This window comes from Malus sylvestris, chromosome 2 (genome assembly GCF_916048215.2).
Source record: "Malus sylvestris chromosome 2, drMalSylv7.2, whole genome shotgun sequence".
In the NCBI taxonomy this organism is placed as follows: domain Eukaryota; kingdom Viridiplantae; phylum Streptophyta; class Magnoliopsida; order Rosales; family Rosaceae; genus Malus; species Malus sylvestris.
In genome coordinates this window covers 132,121-146,096 of record NC_062261.1, presented here as the reverse complement: position 1 = coordinate 146,096, position 13,976 = coordinate 132,121, and the positions used below count along the sequence as shown (strand labels likewise).

At 37.8% G+C, this 13,976-nt stretch overlaps 1 protein-coding gene and 2 pseudogenes across 1 annotated transcript; 2 read left to right on the top strand and 1 right to left on the bottom strand.

Moving 5' to 3' along the window:
• The first annotated feature begins 1,075 nt into the window (after positions 1-1,075).
• On the top strand, positions 1,076-2,263 carry LOC126600371 (uncharacterized). The gene has a single exon (XM_050266962.1). The coding sequence runs from the start codon at positions 1,297-1,299 to the stop codon at positions 1,765-1,767; it is 471 nt and encodes a 156-aa protein (XP_050122919.1). The 5' UTR covers positions 1,076-1,296; the 3' UTR covers positions 1,768-2,263.
• Positions 2,264-4,037: 1,774 nt separating this feature from the next.
• LOC126587370 (poly(ADP-ribose) glycohydrolase 1-like) lies at positions 4,038-13,976 on the bottom strand (annotated as a pseudogene).
• On the top strand, positions 8,289-9,385 carry LOC126600351 (uncharacterized; annotated as a pseudogene).

The following is a 13,976-nucleotide window of genomic DNA, read 5'->3' as shown; positions in this document are numbered from 1 at the left end:
TCCTTCCTCTTAAGAGTCTTATTGGGACTTGGATGGGATTGGTTGGGATGAAAGGCCTTGACCCTTGGATGAGTTTGAGTGGAGAAATTTTTAGTTGTGACGGGAAAACAAGTGGTACATCACGTGTTTTAATAGGAGTGGTTGGAATTTTTTTTTTGAGTTATTAACTTTTTAGCACACATATCCCATTATTTGTATAGTGACACGTAGTGTACCAACTCATGTACCGGTCACACTGAAAAAATCTTTCGATTGAGTGGGATAAAAGATCTTGCCCGATGGAATTTCCTTCCATTTTATAAATTTAAAGTCAAATACAAAACTGGCGTGTTATACAAAATACCATCCACCAAGACTTATCTTTGTAATTCAGTTTAATTTCAATATATAGATCTTCTTTCAAAAAATTCTATCCCATCCTCCTTTTTCTTCTTATTTATTACAAGACCAAATAATATAACATTATTATTATTATCATGCGGCTTATTTGTCAAAAACCACTACCAATTCAAGTTTCAAATCCAAATCGAATATTATGTCTCTGGTGATATTCTTCTTTACTTGAAAGTGAAAAGTCTTAAGTTCGAATCTCGTAAATGATGAATTTGATACCAAATTAGATTGTCTATTATGTAACTTAGCCCCCTAAATGTAAAAATATCAATATACTAAAAAACAAAAAAACAAAAAAAAACAAAAAAGCAAAAGACAAAAAAAAACCAAGTATAATCTTACAGATGCAGATGCAGGCAACAATGAATCACCAAACAAACCAAACAACCATAAAGCATGATCCCAAGCCAATAAGGCTCTTGCTTTGTGAGAGTCGAGAAAAACGTCTATTATATGCAGTCTTACTCTTACTTTACAAAGACACTATTTTTGGATGCAGTCTTACTCTTACTTTGCAAAGACACTATTTTTACGATTCGAACTTGTAACCTTTTTAAGTCACAAAGAAGCAACTATTTAAGATTGACTTGCGACAGGTGGCTTTCATTTCTTTATAATATGCATGCATCATCCAAGAACCTTTCCAACTGAGTTCAAATAATGTGTGTGTGTATTTATATATATTGCAAAGAGTATTCTTGCTACTTGGCTATCTTGCTTGCTCATCCATAATCTTTCACAAATTCAGAAGAAAAAATGTCTAAATAGTTAGCAACCTTCTCTCTCCTCATCTCGCACAGATACAGAACAGATCATGAGCCGACAACAGCCTGGAGAATAGAGTATAGAGATCGATCGATAAGCTTCATTAGACTAGACTAGATCCAATCCGTAATTATAATTATGGAGGGTCTGATCCCAATGGTTTACAAGGCAATGAAGAGGAACAGAACTCGCCGCCAATACAGCTGCCTCTCCTCCTCCTCCTCATTAGCAGCAGCAACCCCACCAGTATCAGGTCAAACTAGTAATTACAACATCGCTGACTTCTACATCGATCACAACAGTTACGTCTATGTTCCCCAACCTGCACCTTCAGCTGATCATCATCTTCCAACGATATTTAATGTTAATGGCGCGTCTGCCCGTCGGAACCAGTCGTCCTTATCCACAACCACAAACATTATTAATCATGGAGGTCGTCAGTTTCAGCACCGCCGTCACAAATCTGTTTCTCTCGGTTCTACTTCCAACTCTATGCAAGGATTCTCTTCATCGGTGGACGCTGATGACTCCATTAATTCTCCTCCTCCAAAGCAACTTGCCCGGTTTTGGAGCCACCGAAGTTTCTTCTCATGCATCTCTGGTGCCTAGCAGACTAGCAGTAGGCTAGTAGCTAGCTAGCTAATTATCAATGGCCACATGATCAGTACAACTCAAGGTGCTGCTTATTTCAATTCAATTACAGGGTTATTTACAACCTCTGCTGTCTGCTCTCTCTCTTCTCAGCTTTCGTCTCATATTTTTAATTTCTCTTGAAAATTTATAAAGAAATATTGTGATGCCCTCCTCCAATTAGATTCGGATTTATGCATCTTTTTCACCGTAAAATCAGTTGGAAATATGGTGGGAGTAGCCTAATTACTTACAAACACATGCAAAGACATCTCTTTTCCCGATGTGGGATTCATGCTGTCCATGATAAGACACATATAGAAGAAATAAAAGGAACATGAACTTCCGATTTATATACACATTATTAGCATTACCATGCAAAGCTTACACAAACACCGATCGAGACTCGGCTGTAACTGTACGACCAGTAAATGGTGAGATGGTGAGACAGAAGGAACAGAAGTGAAGAGATGGATGTACAGTTACAATACCGCATGTATATATTGTTGGAAAATATTAGTATTTAGGTTTTGCTTGTTAGTTTAGGATTTGGACTTAATTCATCCGTGTTAGGGTTTCTTAGATTTAGTTCTCTATAAATATTGATTGTAATTTAGTTTGAGAATAAGTCATTCACAATGTAGTGTCTTAGGGTTTTGTAGCCGTTTCGGCATTCTCGTTTGTTTAATAATATTCTTATTTTGTTAGTTTTATTCGTTTCGCATTCTGATATTCAATTTGGTATCAGAGCGGGTTCGATCCTTAGGGTTCAATATGTTCTCGTTGGTATCAATTTGTTTGCCTTTGTCGTCGTTTGTTTTAGATTTGTTAGTTGGTATTGATTGTTTGCAAGGAAAAGAAAAATGAAAGAAAAAAAGAAGTTTTGCTTGCAGAGGAGAAGATCCCCCAACAAATAAACAAAGGGGACGAAGGAGAAAAGAAGGGAAAAAAAAAAAGGAACCGCGGAAAGAAGAAGGAAGGAAAAAAAAGGGAAAAAAAAGAAAGGAAAAAAATATGGTTGTTTTGTGGCCCGTGTATTCTTGCATTGGGCATGGTAGCTTGAACTTGGAATGGAAATCTAGCATCAGCATCGGTATTGGCATGGGCATGGGCATTGGCATTGAAATTTGGAGTTTTGCATCCACATATACTTTGGCAAACTCATGTTGTGTACCACCATGAGTTTGACGGGGGTGTTGGAAAATAGTAGTATTTAGGTTTATTTTAGTATTTAGGTTTTGCTTGTTGGTTTAGGATTTGAGCTTAGCCCATTCGAGTTAGGGTTTCTTAGATTTAGTTGTCTATAAATATTGATTGTAATTTAGTTTTAGAATTAAATCATTTACAATGTAGTCTCTTAGGGTTTTGTAGCCATTTTGGCATTCTCATTTGTTTAATAATATTCTTATTTTGTTAATTTTATTCGTTTCGTATTCTGATATTCAACTTATATGCTACATATACAAATACAAATTATACATTGAAGCGAGCGCAGATGGATGGAATCATGGAATAACTAGGTGACCAGCAACAAACATATCCACTGCTGCAAATTACCACCACCAATTATACTCAATAGGCCGGTCTGTCGCACACAAGTTTGGTAAAATGATGCCTCCATGGTCCATATATACAAGCAGTAAAACAACTCGTATAGTAGAGATAAGGAGAAAGATAGTCGATACCCTTGAGCTTCAGATTCAGCCTGCACTGGGTTTAAAAACTGGGACCATCTCATCTCATCTGATGTTAGGTATTCTGACAGTGAATAGTATATAAAGGGTGCGTTTGTTGCGCCGGACTGTTTTGGACTAGACTAGCTGCAGGAACTAAGTTGGACTGGCTTAAACTAGACTAAGCTGGACTAATTTAGTGAAGCGTTTGGTGCAGTGTCGGACTAAGAAGCAAGATAATAAAAACAGTATTATTCACCAGATTTGTGTTTGTTTAGAGTAAGACTACAAATTTTTGTCATTGTGCAATAGAGTGATGCTACAAATCTCATGATATGGGTTAATTGGAGCATATTTTTACCATGTATATTATGAATCTTAAAAAAAGAGGACAATTGTTTTGTTTCTATTACATGCTAATAGAATTGGGACATACTATAGTTTGGACATACTATTTATAAATAGTTGAGTTTAATCTGCAAATGTAGCTTGGTTTAAACTTTATCACCCAAAAAAGGAAAAAGAATAGTGCCCAATACATGCAACTTCAACAAATACAAGTACATAAGAAGATGCTTGTGACAAGTCAATCTTTGCCATTGATTGACTCTTAAAACATCATTCACTAAATTTTCATCCAGGATATTTTACAAAATACCAGTGAACTATAGTATAGCATTCCAAAGTAGATCTCCATAATTTACAAAATCCTAGTTAACATTAGCCAAAATACTTTATAGTGCAAAGCTAAGTTATAAGTCATAACATAAGATTGTACGATTAATAAAATATATCCATGTCAAAAGGCACCACATAATATACTCATCCGCTTGCTTTGTCGCTTAAAAGCCTTTGGACGAACACTTTCTTGAGTTCCGATTTGATTGCCCTGAACACACACACACACGGACATCAAACCAATATGCCACCAAATTAAACAAGGCCTTAATGTGCTAAAGAAAGGGTTAACTTTTCTAAAAGTCCCATGTTTGTACTCTGCTTGTACGTTAAACATGCAGGCCAAGAGGACAACATAATGAAGCAGATGGAGAGAGAGGCTAAGCAGCTGACATTTCAGTGCAGACCATCTTTGGACTGTGAAAGTTATCAGCCAAGTGCCCCTTGACAGTTCCGTGATGGATAATTAGACATCCAAATTGGAAATAGACTGTCAAATGTCACCCTTCTTTTGATTATCTATCAGTAAATGACAAGCATCTGCAATTCAAAAATTAATCACAAATACCAATTGCTCATAAGTTATTAATAGAAGATCACGCACACCAATTTCAAGTGAAGAGAATAGCAAATCCATCAGTGCCACTGTTTATGCCTTTGTCTAGTATCCATGCATAAAGCATTAAAATTTCAATTCGATGGTAAGTGGGAGAAATCACATTGACCGAAGTGTAAGTGGAAGGGTGGAAGCAACCGAGGTTAAGCAGTCACATTCAGTCTGGATGAAGTCTGCATGCATATCACTAACAACGTATCTAACATGGACTCTCCCTCCACATCCCATGTACGTTGTAAAGAGGTCATTCCAGCAGTTCCGAGGTATGTCTAGTATGCAATTGGCCACATCATTTACTTTTAATTAGAATATGACACTAGAGAATGATACCAAAGCATGACGGTATACTAATACATCCACGTGAAGCATTATACAATACGAAAAATTGTTAAACTCCGCATGACTTTGTTCATATGAAGTCAATCAGGGAAGTCGTAACTTGTAACCACCGCTTAGGATGCAATTCTAAAGACAAATCATAAATCTATTACCAACAGTTACATATGTCTGTCCAAATGAAGAAACAGTTTGGGGATAAAGCTTTAGATAGGGATAGAAGAACAATAAGAAGAATACGGAAAAATAGATTCTGAAGTTCACAAGGTCAGACATCCAAAATAAAAAAGGAATCACTTTTCTACATGATATACAGACATCGAACTCTTAGACAAAAAAATAGAGACATCGAACTCAAACAAGCTTCTAAATATTAAACAAACACCGGAAACTACGCACGTGAACTGCTTGCCATACAACAAAAGGATGCTAAAACACATTATACAGATCTAATCGTAAACCTCTGACTAACTGTAAAACCTCAATTCTAACATCAAGTAATTTCATATCCTTCAAAGGGAAATCCAGCATCTTTTATTTTCACATGACTTTTGTGAATTCCTTAAATCTTATATCATTTATTGTAATCTTCAAATGAAATTACGCCATCGGTGGCCTGGTAAGAATCTGGTTACAACTAAGCATGCATGCATAGATTGTATTGAGATTTATCTAATGTGGCTGGTCAAGCAAGGCCCCAGAATCTCGCCGTTGCTAAACAATATGTTGGCATTAATTTGGAAGAAATCCTGTAACCCTATTATTTGTTTTGGTCTTGAGATTTGGATTTATGCAGTTAACTTAGTGACATACAAAAAACAAACCTCCTCTTAAGAATAAGGTTAAGGCTGTGTTTTAGACCTTGGTTATATACGAAAAAGCATCCGGACATCCTGAACTCAACTCTTGCAAGTTCCCAAGGTGGATAGATTCATCGTAGATACTCACATCAATCATCTAGTGGATAGATTCATCTAAGATACTCACATCAATCATCTAGGCATGGCATATTAGTTCCGAAATTATATTCATTAGTTAAACAGCACAAGTTGTATGAACGCAGTCAGTCTGGACATGATTACTGATAGATATTCGATGCTGTCTAACCATAAAGGAAGAGAGAAAGAACAAAGAGTTGTAGAAAGCTGTAAAATGATACTAAACCTGCAAGTTGAATCAGAAAAATACTCAAACAAATCTAAAAGCCAAAATTATTCACAGGATCACTCTCAAATTAATAAAGAACTTGGGAAATGCCAAGGATGTCCAGCAGTTTACATCTTCTCATCTTCTCTAAAAATACTACAGATGAGTTCCTCCACTAACACTATAAAAACAAATTTAAAATTACAATTAAACTTAATATTTTCTCTTTTCCTCTCCCTCTTCGTGTTCCCTCTGTCCGATGAAAACCAGAAGCGCAAAGCTTCCTAAAATTCTAGCCATTCTACTAATCACTTCCCAAAAACTACATATACGTTTTATTCCGACAACTATGAATAAATATTCAAACTGGGAAAAAGTAGGACAGAAAACATACCCAAAAAGTAACAGTGGCGTTCGAAGTTTACAGCAGCAATTTCGTGATGATTATCATCATTTTGGTACTTAAAATGGCATAAAATGTGAAAACCCCATATTCTAATCTCAATTTGATCCTAAAAATCAAAACCCGAATTTGTTCAAGGGCAGACGTCTATAATTCAAAATTTCTCAAACCCAAAACACCTAAATCAAATAAAGCCTAGTAATATCACGATCTGCAAAAAAAAAATTGAAGAAATAATGTCGGATTCGAAGTTTACCAGATGAGGGGGAGCAGGATGGAGTTGAGGGCGAGCAGGACGCAGAGATGATGATGAGGAGGACGACGATGAGGGAGCAGGGCAAGGAGGGAGCACGTCGAGGATCGAGGTTGAGCGAGGTTCTCTCTCGCAGGAGCGCAGTAGCGTCGGAGGTCTTACGAGTCCGGGGGTGATCGGGTGCTTCGCTTAGAACTCCTAGTGAGGGGTTTAATCCTAGCGAGTCAGACTTAATCCCATTAAACCTAATCCTGGTGCAGACCAAACAAGGGACTGTAGTCTAGTCCAGTCCACTCCTCCCTAATCCTGTCAAACAAACGGGCCCAAAAGGAATATGCCAAGCACCATTCGCTAGGCTAAAACAGCATATACTTGGGACTCAAACTTGACTCCGTCTGTCAGTTTTACCAGTTGGTTGGAGGTTGGAAGTTGGAACATGGAACATGGAATGGAAGTTGGTAACTACTAACTACTAACGCATGCATCATTGATTCTCAAAACTGGATTTCCTATTTCCTGACAAGGAGAGAAGCATGGTAACTTCTAGAAATCAGATCTACTCGTGTTTGCATCATGCTTATGTCCAAAACGACCCTGTTTCGAGTCAGCAGGTGAGGGCGCTGGTGATTTTGGTTTACTACTTAGAATTTATGTCCGAATTTATCAAGTGTAGCTGTGTAGGTCACTCTGTAGTCTAGGATGAGTTTCACTCCCTCTTGAATTTAAGTTTATGAAGCCTAATAAGCCGATCGCTACAGACATAATGAAGCACCCTATGTACTGTATTGTAACCCAAAGGAAAGGGAAAAGAAAAAAAGAAAATGGTACCGCATTTATCCAATTTTTTGTTATGGCCAATTACGTCCAACGACATTTATTGTAGAATTTGGACGGCCTAAATGAAACATCGGTGTTATCGGAAAACAAAAATGTCAAACAATGTTAACAGCTTATGCTCTCTCCATAAAGTAATTGATCAGGAGTCCTCAACAGCCTGCAATTGCCATCATCAGCCGCCCTAGTATATACCTAGTACAGTCATAAGATCAGAATTTATGCCTTTTTTTTCTTTTGGGAGAAAATGAAAGTGCATACAAAACTTCCTCATGTCCAGTTTCCACAACTCCACTAAGAAAGAAGGCCAGCCTATTACCAGCTAAGTCTTATATTCTTCTACTTAAAAGCCAATAGAGATTCTAGAGAATCCGCTAGTTAAATTCCATAAATCTAATTGGAAACAAAACAAAGGAATCTGATAACATCAAGAACAAGAAAAATGTTTTGTTATGTATAACAATGTAATTGTCTTGTTAGGATTACCAACAATATATATATATATATATAGAGAGAGAGAGAGAGAGAGAGAGAGAGAGAGAGCGGCAAGGTAGAGAAGCTATGGCTACAAGCATGGATAGGTATTGGCATTGCCTTTCTCTGTGCCTACTTGTCCTGGTAATGACTAGTGCATATGCATCAAATGATGACCAAGAATTGAAGAGTAAGCGACTTTGCAGCCAGTGCTTGAAATGTGAGTCAAGTAAATGCCCTCCAAGCGAAGCCTACCCCCATCTGACTGCATTTGATGACACTCTTATTGCTGGTGCTTTACAGTCTGACTTTGTGGATTTGAATGACAGAGGAGTTTACTCAGTGCCAGATATCAAAGGTGGCCAATCGCCAAATCTAAATGCTTATTATGGCTGGAAATCTACTTCTGGTTCTGCTTCCGGTTTTCACAGGTGATCCTATTTTTATGCTTAATTTGTTCTCTGAAATTAAGGCCAAACATATAAATAAATAAAACAAATACAGGCCTTTAACCTGTTAGCATTTTCCTCTGTTTGATCTCGGGTTGTAATATACCGAACGATTTTACTGTAAAGATAAATAGATGACCGACACTTCATTATGAGTGAAAAGTCCAATAATATCCTCGCCTTGCATATGCTCTTTTTCGTTGTGTGCTCCCCAGGTTTAGCAACTATATGGACAAATGTTCAGGTGGACAAACTTACCTCACGGTGGACAAGCACGGCACTGTTAGCCTTCGTTTATTGAGCTCCCTGGAAAGCTTAGCAGAGGCTGACTGGAAATCAATTAATGCACCCAAGAAACTAAATCATCGCCAATTCCGCTTCTGGGTCTCTCACAGTACAAGAAAATGCCTCACTGTATTTGGAGGAAAAACAAAGAAACGAAGAGTGGGTGTGTCCGAATGCAAGTTTAATGGCGCAAACCCGTACCAACTGTTTGCCTTCCGCTTTCATTACCACAAAGCCTTCTGTTGTTGCGGTGTTCACAACGAGTGATGAATTTTGTTTTAAAAGAGCCTGAAGTCAAAGTTGGCACAATTCAAAATAAGAAGGTACACATAAGTGTGTGTGTCCATGTGATTGCTACTCATAGCAAAATATATAACATTTCCATTACAAGGCATTTGTGGTGTATGACTAAATATGGAGTTTTAATACGGGAGACATATTGATAAACAATGCTTAAATTTTAGGCCGTCGGAGGCTACAATCCTTCCACTTGGGAATGGATCCAGGGATATATTACGATTCCAAAGGATAGGAATACCAGCTGTGATACTTGCTAAAAACAGAAAGTAAACTAGCCGTTACAATTTAAAGACTAACGGCTACTACTAAAAATAGCAAGTTCTTCATTTCTTCAATTTCATCTTCCTCTTCAATTTCAGCTGCATGATTATCATCTGCAGGTTGGATTTAAGCTAATATACCGAACGATTTTACTGTGAAGAGTAATTTAATAAAAGTAATTTGGAATGCTTGAAGCCTTCCTCAAAGTTGCAGGGACCAGATTAGCATTAAACAATGTAAAATCCTTTGGCTAGGTATATTATGGGTTTCTATTCTGGAAGCATGACTATTCCATATGATTCAAATAATCTGTCTGTGGTTAACTAAAATATACATACCGGAGGAGGAACTCTTGTTTATATTGTCTCATCCCGGACAGCATAATGCATCTATTGCAGTAATTCGGGTTTTACGTCTTCTAAGAGAGTCAGTATCACTTGTGCCCACATAGTCATACGTATGTATGAACAACAAATGTTTTTCTAAACAAAATATATGCGACTATTGTCTAACAGAAACAAATAAGCAAACAATATGTTATCAATCCTCACCCTGTATAATTTGAAAACCTTTCTGCACCAATAATTTCTGTAGCCTCATTATCTTCCATGGAAGGCATGAACAGCATGCTAGCAATTAATTCAGGATTGATCAAGAAACAAATCTCTTCCTATGTGAGATGATAAAAACAAATAAAAATTAGGTGCTTCTGCAACTAGATCATGGCCTGCATGATCCAAGAAAAGGTAAAACATATAAAAAGATAGTCTAAAAGAGCTGGCACGCACACTTACGTGAAACATACAAAGAGTCACAAATCAGACCTGTACACAGCCCGTGCGAAGATCACCACCTCCTATATACTTATTTGCAAAGTCGACTTCAAGAGCTCAACTTGATTGATCTTCTATTAAGCCTGAGCTGTGAACCTAGAATGATATGAAAAGACTACATAGCAAGGTATTGCAATTGCGAAGCTGTATTAAGAGAATGTAAAGGGGAAATCAATTCATCTGCCTGTAACTCGAGGCTGATATTTAATACATCTGCTCATCTTTTACCTCAAAAGCGGCAGAGAGGAATGACTGAATTGCTCCAAAAACTAGCCTTGGGGTAAGAAATGCTTAAAGGATCAGGTTTCAGAGGAAGAACTTTCCGTTCAAATGAGACAAAACCCCGAGGCATATGGAAACTTATCCCTTCAAAGTGGTGTATAATGCACCTTATCTTATTCTCTTGTTGTTCATTATAACCGTCATATAAAGTCCTGAAAGTACATTCGAGGAGGTAAGTGTATTTACTACAACTCTATGTGTAGTAGAAGTAAACTATAAGTCTAGAAGAAACAAGTGCCACATAAGAAATCAAAACGACATACGTAAACAAATGGTCGAAGTTGGTGGTTGGGAGATGTTTGGCACCTCGTTTATTGGTGGGGAACAGACAAAATAAAGAGCACCCAAGAAGAGCACTAATTAGTTACTGAAAAGCAACATGGACAATAATCAGAAAAGTAATACCGCAACTAAGGAAGTTTTAACAAAGCAAAGACAGAATGAAATCTTCAGCATGATCTTCCCCATGGGATGTGAGCCTTTATGGTTGTAGACATCAAAATTTCGGTGAAATAAATGTTGACCAATAGTTACAATTTCAACGCTCACGTGTCACATAAATTTTACACATAGCGTGTGACTAAACGAAAAATCAAAATAAATCAGAAAAGTTATCAAATAGGACACATGTCAACACCTGACAGAAACGATTTATTTCATCTGCATATTATATTCAAAATTAGGCCTTGGAAAATTTTATAAATAGGAAGCCAATGCATTCATTTGGAGGGGGAATTCATAACCAATTCACCTCACACCAAAACCTTGAAGCTTTGAAACTCCAAAACTCCAAGCAAATCCCGAAGGATCAAGAAAGCTCTCTTCGTTCTTCGTCAACCCAACCTTCAAGATCAAGCCCCAACGGCCCTTTGAAGGAACTTCCACCAATTCAAGATCAAGCTCCAACGGCCCTTGAAGAAAACGTTCATCATTCATCATTCGTTCATCCTAAGATCAAGCCCCAACGGCCATTTGGATCAACAACATCAACAAATTCACATATCCAACCGTTCTTCAAGATAAAGCCCAAAAGCCCTTGAAGATCCATTCATCAATTGTTCATCAAGATCAAGCCCCAAAGGCCCTTGAATATCCGTTCATCAACAGTTCTTCAAGATCGAGCCCAAAAGCCTTGAAGATTCGTTTATCCATCAACCTTTAAGATCAAGCCCAAAGGGCCCTTGAAGAAACTTCCCTCAACCTTCAAGATTAGGCCCCAACGGCCTTGAAGAAAACTTTCAACCGTTCATCCAAGATCAAGCTTCGACGGCCCTTGGATAAATCGCACATCCACAAATCAACACCTTACGCAGATCGAATCAGAGGATCAAATTTGAGAGAGATTGTAACCCCTAAATCATTAATATAAATATTATTTTGTACACGTGTTCTTGTCTCGTTTGTTTCAGGAAAATTTCGTGTTTACAATGGTTCTTCAGATAAAAAGCCTACATAATATTCATGAAGTGCAAGCAACAATGAAGATATAGTCTTATAGATACCTGGCTGAGGACCACGATTCCTGGTTGTTAATCCAGTCGACGAAGGCCAGTTTTGTGTCCATAATTAATAAGGTCATCCGCATTTTGATAGTGGTCTTCTAACAGGGAGGGCAACCGCAAGAGCAAATTTGCCAATGCTGGGACAACTTCTCCAAACCTTTTCCTTGCTTCCTCCCTGGAAATGAGCTGCACAACCCACGTTTTTCTATTCAGAATAATATTTTTTTCTTAATGGAGCTAGTTATATGATTGATTGCCTTAACTAATTAGAAACTACTTCTAATCTATTTCCATAGTTCAACCCAATACTCAGGACAAAACAAACTCATTTGTCCAAATCCAAACCATTATTATTTATCTTATCAGACACTTGAACAGAAAAAGGAGATTAGAAGTGCTCCGCGGGGAGAGCACTTCTTTTTTATTTTCTTTTTTGGTAGTCCACGTCCTATTTAAGAGTTTTTTTTTAATTATTATTGAAACAAAATTACGGAGTTTGTTGGACGTATCTATTTCGAGCTACGGCCTGTTGGGCCAAATCTAGCGATGTGAGGCTGCTAACGAGTCCAAAACAACAAAAAGATGAACTCAATTTTTTCAAGCGATTCGGGGTGGGCATTTTTTATGGCAGATACTTATCAAGCAAACGAGCATCTTATCTATTTTTAAGCATTAAATTGAACAAAATAATGTCACGCAATTACCATACACTTCAATTTCCAAGACTTGCATAGCTTCTCTGTTATGTTGGTGATCGGTTCGGTGTTGGTTTTATTTTCAGTTGAACCTTATAATTTATCGGCAAAACTGGAGTATCAAGTTAATGGTAATGGCCCTAATGGGTACATATAAGATTTATATGTATATTCTCATCTCTAACTAGCACGAGGCCTTTTGGGAGCTCACTAGCTTCGGGAACTCGAAGTTAAGCGAGTTCGCGTGAGAGCAATCCCAGGATGGGTGATCCACTGAGAAGTTCTCGTGTGAGTTTCTAAAATGGAACCCGAAGTTAAGCGATTTCGGGCGAGAGCAATCCCATGATGGGTGATCCACTGGGGAAGTTCTCATGTGAGTTCCCAAAAACAAAACCGTGAGGGCCTGGTCAGGACCCAAAGCAGACAATATCGTGCTACAATAGAGTCGGGCCCAGGATGTGGTGGGGGTCCGGACCCGGATGTGACATGGGGACTGGCCACACTTTCTTAACCTTAATGGTATGTAACACAAGAAAAGAATAATCTACTTTCCTCGCAACTAGGCAAATTTGAAACATAAACTAATATGGAGTTTCACTTTTTCAATATAGAATTTACCAGATCAGGTAAAATGAAAAGGAGCTGCTACGGTTTACCATTTCTAATTATCCAAAGCTATAATTAACATGTATCATTTAATATACCTGTTCCACATCAAAGGACACCCCCAACTTCTGGAAGCAAGAAATAACAGCCTTGGCAGTGTTCCCATCACAAAGGGCACTCCAACTTTGCAATACAGCTCTGCGTTATCTGGATATGACAGAACAAAAATAAAAATAAAAATAAACTCAAGAGAATCAAGACGCAGAATCACCTACACTATTTGCAGCAACAATGGAAAGGAAAAGTTTTTTGAAGTAGAAGAAGGTCAAAATAGAGTTCCAAACCAACGGTAGTACTCACTATTGACTGCAGACGGGACAGTGAAGTCGACGACAATCAAATTGGGATATTTCTGGAAAAGGGATCTTTCATGAGGACCATGCACTAGAATCTCGTTCGTACCGACTTGGACGGTTTGGCCAGATTCCTCATCAGAGCCAAAAGAAACTGGAACCACAGTGAGTCCTGCAGAATTTGCTGCTTGGATGATAGCCTTCCCCAT